Below are 22,677 nucleotides of genomic sequence, written 5' to 3'. Positions count from 1 at the left end.
AAATACACCACACACACAATACACTAACTCGTCATTCCTAAAAATGGTGACTCCAATCAGAATGCCATCGGGCAGTACGAACTGGCCCTCCACTACGTGCCCCTCCATCAGAATAGAGGCTTTGCTGCTGTAACAAAGAGTTTAAATAAGACAGAACTGTTATTTCTCTTGTGTCAACGTCCAAGCAGAGAGGAAGTAGACGAATGGGATTCATGAAGCCATTCAGGAGACTTTTGATTCTGTCTAGTTATACTGTCGTTCTCTAGAGTGTTTTTCTAATCTATAAAGCCAAAGCTCCCCACTAATATGTCATATGCCAGCCCTTGGGGAATGGAAAAGAGAAAATGAAGCACACTTTAAACAATGTAATCTAGAAACTGCACATGTCACTCAAGCTCACATTCCACTGGCTGAACTTAGTCAGATGACCACATCTAGATGCAAAAGAGGCTGTGAAATATAGTCACTAGGTAGGCAGCCATGTGCCTGAGCAAAACTTGGGGATTTTTTTTTTAAAAAGAGAAAAGAATACTGCGGAATAATCACTATGCCCCAACAGAGACCAAGATGATAAAACCTTCTCAGAATATACAGCATTTTTCATTCACCTATTCTAACGTTAAGTAATTATTTATAACGTACTGTCTCATGAAAAACCTCAGTATGTTATCACAGTTAAAAAAATTATAGCCTAAACATATATACAATGCTCACATATCCAAGTTTTTAAACTACAGATCTCTATCAGGAAAAAGATGAAATAAAAAAATATACAAACACATGTATCCACCAAGTATATAACACACACACACATATATGTATATGTATGTGTATCTGTATAGTATCCCTCTTCATTCTCAAGTTTCCCAGATAGAGCAATAAATTAAATGATCACCCTATTTATAGGTCTTTAATAAGTTAACAAAAATTATATTGCATTGTCTATTTCCAAGAATTGGACTTTTAAACAATATAAAAGATTTTATATTGATGGGTTAATTTTTTTGTAGTTATCAAATTATGATACTTTGGGGCAGCCATGGAGGTAATTAGGCTGCAAAAAATTATAAAGCTTGAAAATGTCAACAAGCAAGAATCTCCAAGAGGTTCTAGTCTTTCTCCATAAAAACACATTTCAGTAATTCTCTTACAAGCAGCCATTCAATGTTTATACCCTTGTAATTAATTCTTATCCAATTAGAAAAAAAAAAAAAAACTTTTGCAAGGGGGAAAAACTCACAACTTTATGCCAATTAAGTGAAGTTATACTTAAATAATTAGTCTTTGAAATGGCATAAATCAAACATGCCTAACTATAATGTTTTAAATAAACAAAGTAAGGTGACATCTCAGATCAGTTGGTTTATTAAATAAAATGATACTGACACAACTGGTTATCCATACAGAGAAAAGTTAATGCTCTAAATCATACCATGTACAATAAATTTTAGAAAAGTGGAAACAAATATGAGGAATATTTTATAAATTTGGAAGTTAGGGAGGTTGTAAGAAGCTATGAAATTGAATATGTAAAAGTCTTAAACATTTAATACAGTGGAAGACATAACTAAAGTTAAAAAATAATGAACAGAGTGAAGAGGTGTACAATATATAGAGACAGAATTAACATTTGGACACTTAGAACCATATATAATTTTATATATTTATGTATATGTGTTTAAACTATTTCCTTTCTATCTTACACAACAAACATCTCAAAACAAAAATGCACAAAGAACATTAAAAGGCATTTCACAGCAAAAAATAATAAAGTGTCATTAGGTATTTGAAAAGATGCTCAAAGTTACAAATAAATCAAATGTAATTCAAATTAAATTCTGCAGTAGCCTTTTTAAAAAAGCCTACTAAAACTGCAAAAATTAACGAAGCTAACAATCTGGTGTTAGAACGATGTATCTTTTAGGAAGACAAAAAAGTACACAGCCTTACACCTAACATATTAAGAAATTTACTGTACAGAAATACCCCAACAATCATACAAAAACAAGAAACCCTGAAAGTTTATGAAAGCTTTGTTTTTGCAATAGTAAAAAATTAGGAACACTACAGGAATAAGGAGCATTTAAAATATTTTTAACTTAAAAGTTGCAGAACAGTATGGCTAGTATGACTCTTATTTTTGTTTAAAAAGACAAAAAGAATAATATGTTGGCTTATGTGTATAAAACCAAGTTGGAAGAAGTATATCAAACCTTTTTACTGTTACCTTTAAGAGAGAAAATTATGGAGACTGTTCACTTACTATATAATCTATTTTTGCTAACATCTTAATTACTTAACATAAATGACTTTTAAAAATAAAAGGCAGTGATTTAGTCATACAAATTCTGAGATGGTTCCTAATCCATTATTGACACTGAAGATACAGAATTTCACAAGCAGGAAGAGCCCCTGGTAGCAAGGTGTTATTTAAAAGAGTACTTGTCTTTTAGAGATACATACTGAAATAATTAAAGGACATGGTGTCTGTTTCAATTTGTAGGTGGGTGTATGGACAGTAAAAGATTGGGCATGAGTTGCTAAGTAGTTAAGTTTCTGGTATATGAGCATCATTACACCATTCTCTCCACTTTGGTGTACATTTGAAAATTCCATTAAAAAAAACAAAACCAAAAACAATTTGCCACCACAACTCTACAGAAAAATACTAATGTAGTCTCAAACAACTAAACTAGCACACTTAAATATTTTTAAATGTTGATCTCTTAGTACAGTTTGCTTTTACAATTTCATGGGATGGGATGGTATTTTATTATAATATATTTCAATAAAATATTCAGTTTTAGAACATATAGTCAATATGACAATGTCAAACTTGGTAGAAAGCTACAGGTAAAGTTATTCTTACTAGGTATCAAAGGAGTAAGGTAATTTTTGTCACCACCAATTAGAAACTTTTACGAAATAGGACTGTTATAAAACAATTAAACCTTGCAGATGCACTAGTCTCCAGGAAGAAAGTCCTGGAGGAAATTCTGCTTATTAAAATTGCAATTTTAGTTTCCATTAAAAGGAGAATAAGACAACAGAAGATGGGCTGGCAAGACAAATTATTTCTTAATGTCAGTTGAGCTTATTTCAAATGAGATAACATATCTACACCAGGTTGGGTTCAGTACAATTTTGTCTCCTCAACTCATTTATCTAATTCAGTCATCTTGATTATAGCCTCATGGACTTCATTTTCAGAGAAAGAATTCTGTAACAAACAGCCCACACAACATGCTGATTACTGAACAGTTAATTCTAATTAACTTGGGCATGACAAGAGAATTTTGATAAAGTCCTAGAATACAAATACAGTCTGCTTATACCAGACTAACTTATAGAAAAAACCCACAGCATAATCTCCAGACAAAACAAGAGAGTCAAAGAGATCTAATTTAAAGAAACAAATGAGAAAATTAAAATCGCAAATAATTTATTCTTCTGTTAGAGTTGATACAGTTTTAAATAGCAACAAAGTACACAGTGGTGGAAAATTGGCACAGAACCTATAAACATTTCAATCACAATAAGGCTGTCCATGCTTTACCTGTTCAAACTTGATGTCTGTTTTCTACTGACCACATTGGAAAAAACCCTACTCTGACCTTAAAACACACACTCTCTTTCACACACACAGAGACACACTGAAATTCTTCCTTTTGATTACAGTATAGTGAGAACAGTACGTTTTGCTTATTCAAATTTATGGCACCCCTTCTGTTTTGTTTCCAGTTAGAAGTGGGAAAAAACAATTCAATTATAAAGAACATATCTTATTCCCTGGGCAAAGGCAACTGTGATGAAAATAGCAACTTACCTTTGGGCTAGATGTTTTCAGATTATGCTTAAATAATTACGGTTATAAACTTCTCAATGCATGATTTCCTGCCCAATGCAATATTCCTGAAATTAGCTAAAACAATCAGGCAGGCACAGGACAGTCTCAAATATGATTAAATGTGCCATGCTAATAAACAAAGTGATCTAGGGTGCAACCTTATGCTTTTAACACAGATCAGAATGAACCTCACCAACAAGCATTTTCCTAAACATCTGCGTTATATTAATTAACATAAAAAAGGGGAAAACTTAAGTGTTCCTTTATAAATGGCATTATTTCCAGTTAAGAAAGTTGAAATAAAGGTTTTTAAAGTCTCCTGAACTATTCTAATATATAAACCAATTATCCTTCTAATGTTAAAAAAGAAAATTGCTGAATCAATGTTGACTCTTCTTTGATATTATTTATAAAATGTTTTGATATTACTTACTAAGTTCCCTGATTACTCAAACAAGGTAAAATTAACACTTTAATTTTCAGTTATTGCTATTTTAGGAGAGGATTATCACTTCATTTACATGAAACTGTTACCAAGATTCTTCAGATCCAACATGAAGTAATTCTTATTGCCTCACATTTTAAAACTGTATTATAAATGAGCTTTTATAAAAAGGTTTTAATCCACAAAACTGGAAAGCTTGTAAAAAAAAAAAGTCTTTTTACTCAAAACTGTATCACAGTGCCCTTGATTATCTAACAGATAAAAGGATCTGAGTTTCCTCTCAAGAACGTAACGTTGGACATACGGTGTGCGTGCTTTGTCTTCTCCCTCACCTTTATCTTCACAGAACACCATTTGAGACCAACGTAGTCAAGCATCCACCATGCTCTGATCCCCATTAACAGAGGGTGTCTGATTCTGCCCAGTGCGCAGTGTACCGCCTTGCATACTCACCACATGAAATAAACATAATATACAAAATATTGCTGCTGTAAAAAGTGTACATTTCCCTCTTCCCCTTACAAAAGAATCTGTGGAAAAGTATTAAATTCCATTAACCTTCATAAACATACAAAGCTGTTCACACCTTTCAGTCTGTAACAGTTCATTTGAAACACAGTTCCGAAATCACTGCAAATTGGTTATGTCATTGTATTTTCTGTCCAATGTTGCCATCTAGAGTAGAAATGTGAAATCAAGAGTATTTTTGAGCTACTAAAGCCTTTTCATAACTAAGCCACAGAGGCTGCTTACTGATGAAACAGCCATTTATCCAGAAGGTTTTTCCAAAAACTAGATGGAATGAAAGGGTCTCTTCACAGGGAGGTGTCCACAGTGCTGAGGTGACAATATGGCTGCTAATAGATACTGGCTATTGGAATGTAAGTACTTTTCACTGCTGGTAATTTCCATACTGTCCCTAAAAGATAAATTTTAAAATATTATTAGATCATAGTTTGACCATGACAGCCTGGCATAGAAAATTATAAATCAACCTGAACATTGCCATACTACAAAAGCAACTACATCTAACACACAAAAACTGTTGTATATTTAGGTACACAGTATCTCTGAAATGTCTTCAATTGCAAATGGATTTCAAAGTCTTTGAGCCTAGTACAGCACCTGTCAGTGGGAATTTAAGTGGTGAATTTTGCTGAATTGATCAAGAATGAGTGAAGTTCTGGTTCTAACCTCTGGCATGGTGTCTATTAGTGTATAAATCATATGCTAATGTAGCAAGTTTGTGACTGTTTAGATTATTATAATGATTTATGAATTAACAGTAAGGATATTTGGGATAAGTAGCAAAGATGGAAAGATATCTGGGAGATAAAGGGAAAAGAACCTTCTAGCCACACTATAGAATTTGGGCCTTTCCCTGAGGCCAATGAGGTATCAGCAGAAGTATTAAGACAGGCAGCTGGTATATAAAATCAAAGAAAGATTGTTTTGCTTTTGTTGCTTTTAATAAGGTAGACTTGAAAGGCCTACAAGCTGACAGGAAAGGAAAGAAAATAAAGTACAGATATAAAGAGGCTGTGAATAAAGTAGCAAAAGGCTACAAGGGAGGTAAATAACGCCCGGTATACAACTGTTAAAGCTAGCTTTTGGAGAAGAGAAGGAACATCTTTTCTTCCAAAAGAGAAGAGAGGTAGAGGAAAAAGAGACATAACAGGAAAAAAAAAAAATTCTTTTAACAAAACTGTCTTAAATGTTTTTAAAATAAATGCTCATAAAAGCACTTAATTTCCCCAAAACAGTACTCATTGGAAGCACAAAACCATCTAATCGTTTCCTCTGGCTAAATATCCCCCCTCCAAGTCACATTAATGATTTTTTATCAAAAAAGCATTCTAGAATTGAAATCCTCCTGTGTAAGAACTAGTACCCTAAAAGTTTACATTTCCATAGAAATAGATATACTTAAAAATCTGTTAAATATCACTATATATCTAATGGAATAATGAACTATAAATAGAATTAAGGTATTTAAAAGTATCAATGTATTGTACATAATTATATTCAGAAAAATTTAAAGTCAATGCTCATCTTGAAACATTTGTGAGTAGGATTTGCTTTAAAATACTCAAAATAGCATGGGAGGTATATAAAGCAACACAGGTAAAATGCTGCTAACTGTTGAAGTTGGCTGGTGGGTACATAGGGATTCATAATACTCCTCCTTGTTGTCTTTGTTTAAAAATTCCTATAACACAAAGTTTAAATTAAGAAATGCTTAGCATACAGGAACTTACTATTCAGTTGTCAGATTATCCAAATACTTAAAGCTGAGTTTAAGTCCCAACTCTATTGTTAACTTTTTATTCAAGTCTAACAAAAGCTCTTTGAGAGTCAGATTCTTACTTACAATGTGGAACTGTGACATTGCTATCTCTGGATCTCAATTTTCGTTCTGTTTATGGTTATACTAGCTCCTGTCTTATTTGTTTGTTAGGACACTTAAATAAGAGAAGACATGAGAAAGGGCTTTTAAACATTATAAATCAGCAAGTCTCAGTGCTGGAAGGAAATGCTCCCCTAGTGAAAGTGTGTAACAAGATATTAATAATGAACGTGCACATATTATGAATGATGTGAAAACAGAAGAGAGGTCAAGAACTGGTGTGCTATATAAACAGAAGCTACAATTTATCTACTATATTATAAATTACTTGATGATAGGAACTAGGTCTCATCCATGTTTATGCCCCAAGTACTGAAAAGAGCCTGACACATTAAGACTTCTTCAATAATGTATGCCAAATATTATACTTAAGCAATTACAAACATTTATTGAGCAAATATTATACACTCATTACCATAATAAATTAGAAAAACAGTGAAGTGACTTATAAAGTGCAATTATAGAACAAGTACAAAAGTTCAGAAATGAAAGATTAGCACAGCTAGAATAATTTGAAAAGTATTTCAGAGACTGTGAGAGCCTTAAGAAAATAGTAAAATTTGAATAGCAGATTAAAGAAACAGGGGCAATTCAAAAGGAAGAAATAGCTAAAGCAAAAGTATGGAGAAGAAATAGGTAAAGAATGCTTAGGGTATTGGAGAGTAAGGAAGAATACAAAATAATGAAAAGTAGAAGCTATTAATTATTTGGTAACACAGAGCTTGAAGTAATGGAAATAAGAAGTCTGGGTAATATAAATAATAGTTAACTCTTAATATATCTCAATTACTAAGACCTTACCATGTGTCAAACACCGTAATAAGTGCTTTTGGTCCATCTGTTGGACAAATGGGATGTCCCTCATCCATTTATAGGAGAAGAAATTGAAGCGCTGAGAATTTAAGTAACTTGACCCACACTTGATCAATTCACTATGACAAAATCAAATCACAAAATACTGTATATTTGCAACCATTAGCAAAGCATGGGTTTTGGAGCCAGAAATCAATTTCTAGTTCTAACTCTCCCACTTAACAGTTTCTTGTCCTTGAGACAAATTACCTATCTTCTCTTTCTTGATTTTTTCAACTCACAAGTGAGGGTAATTATAATCCCTGCTTCAAAAAGTTATTCAAGAAGAAAAGCATGAAAGGGCTCTGCAAACTGAACTACTTATTCACTGATACGACTGGAGACAGCACGGTACAGTGAAGGGTCTAGTCACTGGGGTCTCCAGTCACTCAGAATCTGCCATCCAGCTTGACTACTTCCTACCTCTGTCATCCTGGGTAAAAATCACTCCAACTCTCTAAGTTTCCTTGTAATTACAAAATTCCTCTTTCCAGAGAGTAAAGAATGAATGGGAAAGGAGGAAAGAGGACAGCGCGGGAGGATCCTTCATCCCATGATGAAGTTAGGAGATGTTAATGGTCTAAACAAAGATAAGACAGTGGTTAGAGAGAAGTGGATGGATTCAAGAATGTTTAAGGAATTCAGATTAATAAGATTTTGTCATTTATTAGATGGAGAAAGGGAGAGGGAGAAAGACTTAAATGTCAAATGTGGCACTTGGCACTCTAGTGTGGTAACAACACCCCTCTCCCTGGTAGAGAACACAAAAATACAAAAATTACATACATAATTACATACAAAAATTATGAATGTTTTGATTATGTGAAATTGATATGATACATCTAAGTGGAGACATCTACTAGGCATCTGATTTTCAGAAAAGGTAAGTCAGACTAGAACTAGCGATTTGAGAGTCAGCAGCATGGTAAACTGAAACCATGTGAGTAAATGAGACTGTCTAGAGAGAGTGCGTGGAATGACAAGAGTCCCCAGACTAGACACCTGAGCGATACCTTTAAATTTCTTTCTTTCATTCATCTAATCAGATAAAAAGTCTTAAAATTATTCTGTCACAATACTTTCTAGGGGCTTCTTTCTTTCTGTATTATGATTACCATTCAAATTTAGGAAGTGAATGCCTTATTTATTCATTTATCTGTATTTATTTACCAATATTTATTGACTACTTGGTATATTCTACTAGGTGATGGCAACTCAACAGTGATAAAAACAAGACACGGTGATGTCTTAAAAGAACTGACATTCTAGGGGAAGAGAGTATGACAACAAACAGTAATTACACAATCTGTCACAAGGAGATAAATAGTATGCTGAAACATAAAAACATCTAATGTCACACTTAATGAAACTTTCCTGCTAAAATCAGGAACAAGGCAAGGATGTTCCCTCACACCACTCCTTTTCAACATTGTACTGAAATTCCTAGCTTATGCAATGGTATAAGGAAATAAAGGTAAACAGTTTGGGAAAGAAATAAAACTCTTTGTTTGCAGGTGACATGATTGTCTAGGTAGAAAATCCCAAAGAATCAACAAAACACTCCTAAAACTAATAAGCAACGTTGCAGGATACAAGGTTAACATACAGAATTCAATCACTTTCCTCTATATACCAGCAATGAACAAGTGGAATTTGAAATTAAAAATTTCAAATTCAATAATACCATTTACATAAGCACCCCCCAAAATGAAATACTTAGGTATAAGTCTAACAAAATATATATAGATCTATAAGAGGAAAACTAAAAATCAAAGAACTAAATAAAGGTAGAGATGTCTGTGTTCATGGACAGGAAAATCAATACTGTCGAGATGTCAGTTCTTCCCAACTTGAATCTAAAGATTCAACACAATCCCAATCAAAATCCACGTAAGTTATTTTTAGATATTGATAAAATGATTCTAAATTTATATGGAGAGGCAGAAGACCCAGACTAGCCATACAATATTGGAGGAGAAGAACAAAATCAGAGGACCGACAGATTCCAAGTTCAAGACTTACTACAGCAATCGAGACAGTGTGGCACTGGTGAAAGAACAGAAAAAAAGATCAACAGAAGAGAATCGACAGCCCAGAAATAGACCCACATAAATATAACAACTGGTCTTTGGAACGCAGCAAAGGTAATACAATAGTGCAAAGATAGTCCTGTTCAACAAATGGTGCTAGAAAAACTAGACATCCACATACCAGAAAATGAATCTAGACACAGATCTTAACACCCTTCAGAAAAATTAACTCAAATAAAATCATAGATCTAAGTGTAAAAATACAAAACTATAAAACTATAAGATAACATAAGAGAAAACATAGTTGACCTTGAGTTTGGCAATGACTTTATAGCTACAACACCAAAGGCATAATCCATGAAAAATAACTGCTAAGCTAGACTTCATTAAAATTAAAATTTTCTCCTCTGCAAATGGCAATGTCAAGAAAATGGGAAGACAAATCAAGAAAACAAGGCAGCATTTGTAAAAGATACGTCCGATAAGGACTGTTATCTAAAATGTACAAAGAACTCTTAAAACTAAACAATAAGAAAATGAACAACCCAATTAAAAACTGAGCCAAAGACCTGAACAGACACCTCACCAAGGAAGATATAACAATGGCAAACAAGCATATGAAAAGATGTCCAACATCACATGTCACTGGGGAAATGGAAAATAAAATAGCCGTAAGGTGTCACTACACATATACTGGTATGGCCAAAATTGTGAACACTGACATTAAATGCTGATGAGGATATGGAGTGACAGGAACTCTCATTCATTGCTGGTTGAGAATGCAAAATGGTACCGCCACTATGGAAGATAGTTTGGCAGTTTCTTACAAAATTAAACATATTCATCATAAAATTCACTAATTATGCTCACTTCTTAGCACCTATCCAAATAAGCTGAAATCTATGCCCACACAAAAAACTGCACATGGAAATTTATAGCAGCTTCATTTCTAACCTCCAAAACTTGAAAGCAACCAAGATGTCTTTCAATAAATGAATGTATAAACAAATGGGCTATTATTCAATTGTAAAAAGAAGTATGTTATCAAGCCATGAGAAGACTTTAAATGCTTATTATTAAGTGATAAGCCAATCTGAAAAGGCTACATACTACAGGATTCAAAGTATATCACATTCTGAAAAAAGCAAACTATGAAGATCAGTGGTTGCCAGGAGTTAGGGAGGAGAGAGGCAAGAAGGGGGTGGGCACAGAGAATTTTTGGGGGAATGAAGCTATTCTGTATGATATTATAATGGTGGATACATGTAATTATACATTTGTCAAAACCCACAGAATGCACACCACCAAGACTGAACCATCATGTAAATTATAGACCTGGGATGAATGTGATCTGTCAATGCAAGTAGGCTCACTGGTCGTAACAAATGTACCACTGTGGAGTGGGATGCTGAAAATGGAATAGGCTACGCATGTGCAGGGGTAGGGAGTATACGGGAACTCTGTACTTTCTTCTCAATTTTGCTGTGAACCTAAAACTGCTGAAAAAAAGTCTGTTAAAAAAGTATGCTTCCAGTCAAGACTAATTTACGCTCCAGCCTCAAAAAAGCAAGAACTACACAAAATATATGAAATAATCGTATTCAGAACACAGGACAGAAGGTAACAAAGGACAACAATATATGAGAAATGGGAAACAAACAAGGAATGTGCTCTGATTATCGTATCTTACTGCACTGAGAGTTTCCATGCTGAACTGCATAGAGGGGGACTGAGGCTGAGTCTGAGTTAAGGAGATAAAGCTTAAGAGTCTGAAGAGAGAAAAAGGAGTTAGAGATCACAGGACACACTACCAGAGAAGAAAGAAATGCACAGAAAGAGAACTGTGGAGATCTGCAGAGGAAATCTTTTGAGTATTCAGCATAGTACGGATATGCAAATGCATGCAAGGAAAACACCCAAGACTGGGGAAAGAAACACCCAGCAGGATTAGAGAAAGCAATACCTGAGCTCACAGAGGGACAGAAATCATGTTTATTCCCACCAGCCAGAACAGAAATATCCTTCATGATGATAGATGCAAAAATTCTTAAAATTTTAGCTGATCAAATCCAACAACATATAAAAAGGATAACACACCATGACCAAGTGAGATGTATCCAAGGTATGCAAGGTTGAATTAAAATTTGAAAACCAAATAATATAATTTGACACACTAATAAACTAAAAAAGGAAAGCTATGATTCTTCAATAGATAAGGAAAAATCATTTGACAAATCTCAAAATTCATTCCTGATAAAAATTCTCAGCAAACTAGGGATCCAGGCAACAACCTCCACCTGATAAAGAACATCCACGAAAACCTTACAACATCTTATATGAGGCTGAAAGGCTAAATGCTTTCCCCCAAAGGTCAGGAATAAGACAAAAGATGTCCACTCTCAAAATTTCTATTCAATATTGTATTGGAGTTTCTAGCTGGGGGAAGACAAATGGAAGGGAGAAGAAAGCATTCAGGCTGGGAAGGAAGAAATGTTCTTTACTTATAGACAACATGATTTCTGTTAGAAATTTTGGAGGAATCTACAAAATAGGAATTCTACAAAATAGAAATAATAACAAAGATTAGTAATTTGAGAAAATACCAATATACAAAAATAAATTACATTTGTATATAACCAGCAACAAATGGAAATTCACATTTTTAAGAAATTTGTAACAGTATCAAAAAAAATACAAAATACTTTAAATATAAACCTGACAGAAGCTGTGTAAGACCTGTACACTGAAAACTACGTAACACTAATGAAAAAACATCTTTAAGGGACATCTTCCACATTCATAGGTTGGACAGCATACTGACATCATGTAAAGATACCGGTTCTCTCCAAACTGATTTACTGAGTCAATTTCCAAACAAGGGATCAATTTCCAATTGATCTATAAGGTGTTTCCAATAAAAATCTCATAGGCTTTTTTGTAGACACTGAGAAGCTGACTCTAAACTTCATATGGAAATGCATAATACTTAAAATGCCTAAACGACTTTGAAAAAGAACAAAATTGGAAGACACCTGATTTTAAGACTTACTACAAAACTATAAAAAAGACAATGTGGTACTGGCATAAAAACAGATAAATAGAACAATGTAATAGAAGAGTCCAGAAATAGATGCCTTTATGGACAAATGATTTTTGGCAAAGGTTCAAGTAGACAATTCAGTGGAGAAAGGGTAGTCTTTTCAACAAATGGTATTGAGATAATAAGCTATTGGAGTTTCTAATTGGGGGAAGATAAATGAAAGGGAAAGGAAAAACCATGCTAACTTCAATTCGCACTACATATGAAGATTAATCAAAATGGATCATAGACTTAAATGAAAAGCCTAAAAACCTGCTAGAAGAAAGCAGAGAAGAAAATCTTTTGACCGTGGTAAAGATTTCTTACATGTGATACCAAAGAATGATCTATAAAAGAAAAAACTGATAAATTGGACTTCATAAAAATTTTGAGGTTCTTCTCTTTGAAAGACACTGTTAAGAGAATGAAAGGACAAGCTAGAATGGAGAATATTTTTTGAAATTAAGTATCTGATAAAGGACTTGTATTTATAAGACCTCTCAATACTCAATAGTTAGAAAATAACTGCATTTTAAAATGAGCAAAATATTTGAATATGTATTTCAGAAAAAAGGATACATAAATGGAAAATATGCAAAAGAGAAGACAGTCACCATCATTAGTCCTTCGGGACATGCAAATCAAAGCACAATGAGATACCACTATGCATGTATCAGAATACATAAAATTAAAGATAGACCATATAATTTAGAGCATGTAAGAGGAGATTCACAAAACAATGACTGTGGTACAGATTACCAAGTCTGAGAAGTTTGGTGATGAGAAGAAGGCATTAATAATACTAGGATCAAGAGAATACAGTCACCTTAGGATGAGATACACTTCTACATATTTAAAGGTAGGAGAAGGAAAGACAATAGGGGAGAAAGAAAGATTGTTAGTACCTGAGTTAATAGATATGTGTATGGAAGGAGGCAACAGAGACAGGTGTTAAGCATGAATTTAAAGAGAAGGAATACCGTGGATGTGAAGGAAGTGTGGCGAAAACGCTGACGTGAACATGAGAGTTAGTAACAGCACTGACTCAGAGGGACTCCACATTTCAACAGGTCAGTGCTTAGTCCTGAGCAATAAGCATGAGGGAAATCAGAGAAATTAGGGGCTTTAGAACATGAAATGATGTTTGGAACGGCGAAGGAAAGTATGCCTGGGGGGTAAAGACCAGAGAGAGAATATGAATGAATGACTAGGAATGAATGCTGGTACTAGAAATAAGACATGTTTTATATGTTATAGCAACTATGCTTGACTGTGCTAGCATTCTGTGAAAAAGACACAAGAGGAAGGAAAAATGAATCTTCAAGTGAAAAACATTCAACCTAACCAAGAGTGAATAAACAACAGGGCAACTGCACAGCTGGCCGAAGAGCTTACCTGGTCATATCCATAAGGCCTCTGCTGTGGTGGCTGTGGTGGTCCAGGCTGTGCTGGTCTGTAACCCCCATACTGCTGACCTTGTCCCTGTGGGTAGTTAGGATACTGAGGACCTGGACCGCCCTGTGAAGGACCTGCAAAACAATTAACACAAACAAAAGCCCAGAACAAATATAGTAAGTCCTAGAACTCTGGAAGGGATTTAGAATTAGGCGTTACTACATTCTCAAATTTAAACGAAAAAGGACAGTTTGATATCTTGCTTTTTCTCAAATGATTTTGAAATAAATTCCAAAGGTTATAATAAGTGAGACTATTGTAAGGATACCACCATGTGCCAAGAGGCTTTCATTCAGTGTAACTATGGTGCTATGTGTTAGCCATTAAGATTTTGTATGTCAAAATGAGTAAAAGAGACCCAGGAGTTATAAGGCAGGTTAACTCCATGATGTTAAGGAAATTCATTCATATCTCTACTAGAAAGTTAACCAGCGTAAGCAAGAAAAAGAAACAAGGAAAAAGATAAAAGGAAAAGCAAGAAGTAGATTCAAATGAAAATACTGAAATAGTTTCTGAATAAAGTTTTGAAATCTGTGATAATTACTGCTGTAAACTCTTAAGATTTATGCTTGCAATCATTGAAAAAAATCACAAGGAATGATTTTACATGTACATTCTAGATTTATATTCATAATCACCAAAAGAATGCTGTATGCTCTGCAACGACAAACTCACTATCACAATATTTTCAAACAGAAGCTAAGAAGACTCGAAAAACCACAGGTTGCATATGAAAAAAACTTGATTCAAAAGTTACATTCTGTGTAGCAGTCACCTTTAAAACTTAACCCATAAAAATGAATGATTTGAAGTTCCAGAGATGGCAAGGAACTAATCTGGTTCGCCAAACAATATGTATGTTTCATAGACTCTGCCATTGTCTATTGTAAAGAACGCTTTATAAAGCATAAGCTGAAAAGCCTTGACACTTAAATGTTTTCTATCAAGGCCATTTAAAACCTGTCATAAAAACCACTGACTGCAGAGAAAGGTGTCAAAGAGAACCATAAATTTTCAAGCTTAAATAAATCATCAGCCTACTACTTTATTTAATTATTATGCATCCAATTATTAAAATTGTAAATTTCCTATCAGAAGAAAGTTTGACACCTGAAGCCTACAGATAAGCAAAATGGGAATAACTCCTTTAGGGTGTATGTATGACAAAACAGTATTTAATTACTTAAACCAAAATTACTAAATTTCTTTTACTCTCTTTCCACTGAAAATAATATTTATCTTAAATCAATAAACTTACCTGACTGATCCACATATTTGTTTTCATACAAACACAATAAAATCAGAATACTCTATTTATTCAATGTACAAAATATTCAACGGTCATGAAATGGAAATGCCATTTGAGAGGAGAGCAAGAAAATTCCCTTGTACTTTATTGCATTTTTAGGAAAGAGGTAATTTGGTTTACTTATTTATTTTTAATGGGGGTACTGGGGACTGAACCTAGAACCTTGTGCATACTAAGCACACACACTACCACTGAACTATACCCTCCCACTAAAGTCCCTCTGTAAAGACAAGAAATCCATGGAATATTTCTAAAGTCATACCTGGAATTAGGGAATCAGAACTCATCATTTTGGGGAAAATGCCTGACTGCCAATACCTAACTGAATTTTAATGCTTATGTTGAAGGTGCAAGAGAATTTCAGCCTGATCCTGGTTCTCAGATTTGCTATCATAGGTGGAGAGAGGTGCCCATAGTAACAGCAGAGCTTAAACCAATGAATAAAAATAATAAGACATGACTGATGTAAAAGAGATCATATTAGTAAGAGATGATGCCAGATTAAGCAGCTACTTCTCCTACGGTAGGAACTGTATTTTCCTACATCTGAAGTAGTTATTGTTGCCTGAAATTGAAGACTGAGATATCAAGTCTTTATCATTCCCTAATCTCTATCCAATAGTCAGATAGCCAAACAGTAGATATTACAGTGAATATATAATAAGAAAAGACTGCTGGATTTCCCCCAAACTCTGTAAGGTACAGTATCTGCAATAAATATACCCCTACGGGTGTGTACGCTATTTAAATAGAGAATGACAAAAACATTTTCTTTACGTATTCCAAATAGATCTCATTTGTACCTAAAAAGTCAGTGTTATTTTTCATGGTAACAGTCACTGGTTTTAGAAACAAATTTGCCAAGCAGATTATACAGATATTGTTAATAATCACCCAACTCATCAGTTTTTCAAGCACATACAAAGCTACTGGCTGGTCATGAAAGCTAAATAGGTTTAAGAGTTCACTTTAAATGGCTACATACCCTACCTTTGGTCAATGAAACACCTCTAGTTTATGTTTCTTTTTAAACAGATTACTAGTTTAACAACAGCATTTAAAATAAACACTCCAGTAGTAGTCTGAGCCAAAATTGTGAATTTTCAAAAATGGTAATTCTTAGAAAAATAAACATTAACTATCCACTTCCATATTTTAAAAAAGCAATGATCACATTCTTTTGGCGACAAAAATAAACTGCAGTAAGCTGTTACCGTAGCCCTGCTGCTGCCCTGGATAGCCCTGCTGCCCGGGGTACTGCTGCTGCTGGGGTGGATATCCCTGCTGGGGAGGTGGTCCTTGGTAAGCATCTTGCTGTTGGCCATACTGTGAGTTTCCTACAGGGTAATTGGAGAAGAGGGGAAAAAAAAACTGAGAAGTTTGCTTAATTAACTTTTTTTCTTCTAAGATGCATAGCCAAGAACACAAGAACAAAATGAAATGCCATATTGATTTTAAAAGTTAACAAAACAAAGAAAAAAACTCAAACCAAACAGAAGGGTTTCGGCCAAACAAACTGCAGTTAAAGCCAATTTTGCAAGGTTGAACTGCAGCATTTTCAGCGTCTCTGCCATACGAGCATTACATTTACTGGAACATCACAGTCATAAGATCATGACTATGCTAAATAAAATAAAAAAGACAAAATTAAAGACAGCTACAAGAGCACACACTAGCTACACAAGATCAGCAAGCTGTTTCCTAAAGGCACTATACTTATGTGTAAATTATACATATGTAAACACACACAAGAAAAAAAATTGGATTGATGGATTTATGTTCAAATAGAAAATTTCCACTGAGGAAAAAATTATTTTAAAATGTTTTAGTCTTTTTATTTTTGTTAGAAATGGCAAGTCATGGTTATACATTTTAAATATTTGTAAGGAAATTATTTTGATTGTTCTAGGCTCCCTGTAACTTTCAAGACAGCCAGCAACTAGTATTCTACAAGAGCTTTGCGTGGGTAGAAGTTGTCTTATGCAAGAATTTTCGTTCCTGTAGAAGGGGATATATATGTGGATGTGTGTGAAGGTATATAGATACCTCCTTCGTAGTAATGTTGTGAGGAATCCTCATAAGGCCTATCGTAGCCTTGTTCAGGATACGACGGTTGCTGATAACCGTAATCATTATGACCTACATCAATTCGACAAGAGACAGGAAGAAACGTTAATGGCCACTGAGTGAAAAACCCTAAATATAGTTAAACTTTCAGATAAAACTGAAAAAAAGAAAAAGAAATGGAAATACATAAAAAATAATTTCAACTGCATTAGCCAAATATTTACCAAATGTGATTGTTTTCATATCGAGATAACGTGCAAATTTTTTTAAAGCAAAAAACAGTTTTAGAAACATTACACTTAGCCTTAACTCTGATAATCCTCATCAAGGAGGGAAAAAAACTTTATCTTCCATTTTTTTTAAAAAAAAGTGAATGAAAGCATTTAGGCCTTTCACATGTAAATAACTTGAATTAAATTAGAATGAACAAAGGAAGTAATTATCATATTTTGTAAAACACCTGTTCTGTTGGTCGACAATTTCACAGCATATGCTAAAACAATGCAAAATATAAAAGAGCTCCATAAGTTTTTTTCCCCTGAAAGAAACTGAAACAAACTTTTCACATTTTATGTTAACTTGCTTAGAGTATATGTACCTCAAAGTATTTTCAGATGCAAAAATATATTGCTTTAATGCTGCCATTCTAGGAGCTTTTAGAAAATACATCTAGAGTATCACAAACATGCACCTTCACAAAATTAATACTGTGTTAAGTGCTAAGAGTACACCTTTAATTTTAAAGCATGATAAATTACACCTGCAAGATGACTAGACTTTGATGAAATCAATACTCTAGTCCTTTTTGCTAAGTTGCTCAAAGAAATTGCAAGAAATAACCTTTCAGTTTGCTAAAATCTAACTAAATTTTAGAAGAAAACCTAATTAAGGAAGGAGGAATATAGTTATGAATAAACGTGATACTCATTGCTCTAGTATTCCAGTGTTCGCAAGCCACCTCATAAACACCTACATTACAGATTGGCAAACTATGCCTGCAGTCTGAATACAGCTAGTGGCCTGTTTTTGTAAAGAGTTTCACTGGAACACAGTCACACCCGTTCATATTTTCTATAGCTGTTTCCATGCTTATGACAAGAGTTCAGTAGTTGAGACTGAGACCGTATGACTTGCAAAGACTAAAATATTTACTCCCTGGCCCTTTCAGAAAAAAAGTTTGCCAACCCCTAATCTACACATTTACTGGTATAAGTATCTAAGCATAATAAGAAAACATCCAATGCTATTGAAGAAAATTAACTGCTGTTATCAATGGAATAAATACTCTATGTAAATGTCAGACAAATATATTAATGTACGCCTATGCAAAAATGACACCACTTAAATTTTAAAATTCCATGATGTAATAAAACGAATTATTTATAGCATCCTTAAAGTTCTGCTATTTAGAAAAATAACATTTTGGACAGAAAGTTCATATTTAAAACAATATAAATTTCACATTTCAGGAAATACTCAGGACGAAAATAAAAATAACAGTGTTAAATTCAACTCAATTACTTAAAATGTATTTTAAAAATTAAACATTTATAATCAGCAGCCTTCCTAATGTATAATATTTAACAACCTAGATTTCATTTCTTTTAAATATTGATAGTCGATAAATGTAGCTAAAGTTTTTACTTAAAAAGAACTTAATACAATGTCTACATGTGAAAGGGAAAAAAAAAAACATTCTGAACAATTCAGGGCAAGAAAAACAGATTTTAAAAAATATGTTGTTTTCTAACCAGAATTATCCATACATATCATTACCACTAACAAACATGTACTTTGTATGCAGAATTCTACAGGTGAGTGAGTGCTCTGCCTGTATGGGAAGAATTTCTGCAGAAAAAAGCCAGTGTCCTTACACCACCTATGCTTTACACACTGACAAAAAAGAGCAGACAAAATGATTTTTTAAATATATCAAATTACACCTTGTTGCTAGCTTATATGAGCTTCTAGTCAAATGGTCCCAACACCTTAGCTGCAAGTTCTTAGTTTCCTCAAGTTTGTGCTAAGTAGTTTACCTTAATTACATCAAGGGAGATTAATATAAATGAAGATTTTGGCAAATCCTTCCAGACAAGACAAATCATTTTATAATGTGAATAACTACCTCTAATTGATCCATTTTATCTGTTTGGATTATGTTTTCTTCAATGCTATATCATAGAATTTCCAAACATATAGGAAAATTGAAAGAACTGCATTGTCAAAGCCTACTTGTATGCTTGGATTAATACTAAGTACAGTAGTACATCTTTTACTGACGACTTTTTCACAAGCCACCTTCCCACTAAAAAATAAAAATACCGTTAAACTAAATAACTAAAATTAAAATCTGGTTTCCAAATACCTTTCTGTTCTACTAACTCTATAAACAGCCTTATTATGCATATAATTTAACTTCCAAAATCTTTCCCAAATGCAAATGCTGATGTATAGAAACCACAGTTCTTTGAGATGTATGCAACATTAACTAATGTGATGAAACTTGGAAAAATACTCAAGAACAATATTCTTTTCTTATTTATACAATGCATACAAGTAAACTGATGGGTAAACTTTATGGTATATGAATTAGCTCAATAAAGCCGTTATTTAAAAAAGTAAATCAGTAACACTTGCTTTTCTGGTTCAAATGAACAATTCCAAATACAAAAGGATCCTTTTTCATATAAGAAAGGATTCCAGTGACAGAACATAATTCCTGATGGTACTAATGTAGAATATCTAAACAAAATATATTTTAAAATAGATTATAAATTAATGCTACCATTGATGCTTTAGATTACTGAAGTGTTTCTAAATATGGAAGAAACATATTGTTAGTTTCTTCATTCTCATTGAAATGTTTTGAGTAGTTACCTACATTAATACTGGGCAGGGACAGAAAATGGGAAAGGTAACATTAGGAGAGATTACCATCAGGGTAATATTGCTGGTTCATGCCTTCTGGAGGACCTTGTCCACCATGACTGTATTGGTCCCCATAATAGTCTTCCTGGCCTGAGTACTGCTGTGGTGGGCCTGAAAAACCACAACCAGTCAAGATGTAAATAACTTGTTCTCTATGTCATCAAAGGCTTTCTTTCTAATCTCATGTTAGGAGAGATTATTTCTCAGCTGTTGATTCCCCTCCCAAAGCTCTGGCGTTTTAGAGACTTTTAACTGTTCTTATATACACACATACATAAAAACACAGCAGCACCACACACCACATTTCACAAGAATTAATAATGTTAAGACTATACATGCAATATTAAACAATACCAACTCAAAAAAACAAACATTAAATTCTTAAAAAGGTTCAAACTGATAGAAAATTAATTTCCTTTTTACTTTGGTATTAGAGCAGTTTGAAATAAATTAGGGTTTGTTTCTGATCATATATTTTAGTAACTACTCAAAAATAAAACAGTATTTTCTGCTGTAAATTCATAAGCTTTTGATATAGAATTTTATGATGTAACCTTTTTCCAGAAAAGACTAAATAAAACTATAAACCAGGAAGTTCATATCTACTTTATGACCCTTTGTACCTACTGTGCCTACTACCTTTTAAGAAAAATAATAAAATACAATTTTAAAAATCAAGAAACAAAAAGCTCTGACTTTATCTAGATAAAAAGTTCATTTAAACATTTAAAGACTTTCAACTACTGTTAAAAAAAATTATCCAAATGGAATCTTACCCTGTTGAGGTGGTCTGTAGGGAGGAATCTGTCTCTGACCCATCATATGATTCCCTTGGTTAACTTGACCCATCATTCCCATAGGTGGCTGCTGGCCTTGGTAATGCTGCCCACCTCCCTGTGGCATATTGTATTGTTGAGAAGGAGGCTGCTGATGCATCATTGGACCTGAAAAAAGACAAATACTATGCACATTTTTTTTGCACGTAATTTTAACATATTAAGAGAAATTCAAAAATCTTTTATTATCATCTAATCCCTGAAATATGTAATTTACTGCAAAATAAACTGACTTCCAATAATAAAAAGAAATCTTTGAATTAAACTTCACATGCCCAAAATAACCTGCAAACAAGGGAAAACAACTAATCCATGGTAGTTGATTTGAATTCCACTGGAGGAATATTTTAACAATTTGTGTAAAAACAGAGTAAATACAACATATGAACATCTTGAATGTATATATTTTTCTTTATGTAAGTATGGTATTTATCTATATAATCTTTCTAGAAAAGACAGAATCCTTACACCACATAAAAAAACATGCCAAAACAAAGTAAACCACAAAATCACATAGAAAATCAGCAGTTAAACCAAGGGAATGAAATCTGATTTCTGGATATCCACTTTTTTCCCCTTTTGCAATGCCCACTCATTATATAATGGTAGATAGAGAAACTACAAGAACATTTATAAATATACTACTTATACGGTGGAATTTCATAAAGTTAATTTTACAAACAAAAATTTAAGGGTCTTCTTTCCTTTTCCCAACTTTATAAACTAAAGATTTATAAACTAAAAAGGTCTTCTTGAAATCAAAGGGCTATACGTTGTTTCTTAATAAAGCTCTAACACACACAGACAAAATAAAGAAAAACACCAAGGCAGAGAACTACAATAATCCAAAGACTCAGAAACTAGAACTGCGCAGTTTCCAAAGTGAGCAATGTCAAGGTAGCCAAACTACCACCGGCATGGGATCACACTGGGAACAGTGAAAATATGTCACGTGGTGCAGTCAACAAGGGCCACAGAGCTCTGTGGTGGGCCTGAAAGCAAGCAGCTCCTCAGAGGTTCACGGGGCTAAGTCACAGTGTGGGTGGCTCACCGTTCTGCCATCATCACCACTGCTGTCTGAGAAGCGTGTATGAGTCCTCCCCCAGTTTACTGCTTACACAGCTACATACTCACTCCCCTTTTACTAACTTGGGGACAACTTAAGAAGAAAGAACAGGAGGCAAAGAACTAGAAAAGTTTTACAGGCAAACACTGACCAGACGAACCAAAAGCTCATTGTTTAATTACTGAAATAAAAATTTAAAACAAAACATGCCCACCTCTCTAACTATATTACTGACCTACAATAGCAGCAACAACGTAAGCAGAAAGAATTCACTCCTTTCCAACCTGAAGAACTGACTGGTTGGTTATCTACAGAAGTATTTTAGCGGTGCTCTCTTCCTCTTGTTTGCCTTCGCT

At 33.7% G+C, this 22,677-nt stretch overlaps 1 protein-coding gene across 2 annotated transcripts in view; it reads right to left on the bottom strand.

The window, feature by feature from the left end:
* Positions 1-3,425: 3,425 nt before the first annotated feature.
* SS18 (SS18 subunit of BAF chromatin remodeling complex) overlaps positions 3,426-22,677 on the bottom strand; it is a 56,073-nt gene continuing 36,821 nt past the window's right edge. The window contains exons 6-11 of one of the 2 annotated variants that reach the window (XM_010977101.3): positions 21,196-21,363; positions 20,426-20,530; positions 17,471-17,563; positions 16,639-16,761; positions 14,056-14,189; positions 3,426-5,211 (exon numbers count right to left, since the gene is read on the bottom strand). In XM_010977101.3, coding sequence (XP_010975403.1) covers positions 5,185-5,211; positions 14,056-14,189; positions 16,639-16,761; positions 17,471-17,563; positions 20,426-20,530; positions 21,196-21,363 — 650 coding nt within the window. In that variant the 3' untranslated portion in view covers positions 3,426-5,184. The remainder of the gene's footprint in view (positions 5,212-14,055; positions 14,190-16,638; positions 16,762-17,470; positions 17,564-20,425; positions 20,531-21,195; positions 21,364-22,677) is intronic. The other variant, XM_010977107.3, reaches the window with a different exon arrangement.

This window comes from Camelus dromedarius, chromosome 32, assembly GCF_036321535.1.
Source record: "Camelus dromedarius isolate mCamDro1 chromosome 32, mCamDro1.pat, whole genome shotgun sequence".
Lineage (NCBI taxonomy): Eukaryota > Metazoa > Chordata > Mammalia > Artiodactyla > Camelidae > Camelus > Camelus dromedarius.
This window is presented reverse-complemented; position numbering and strand designations above follow the sequence as displayed.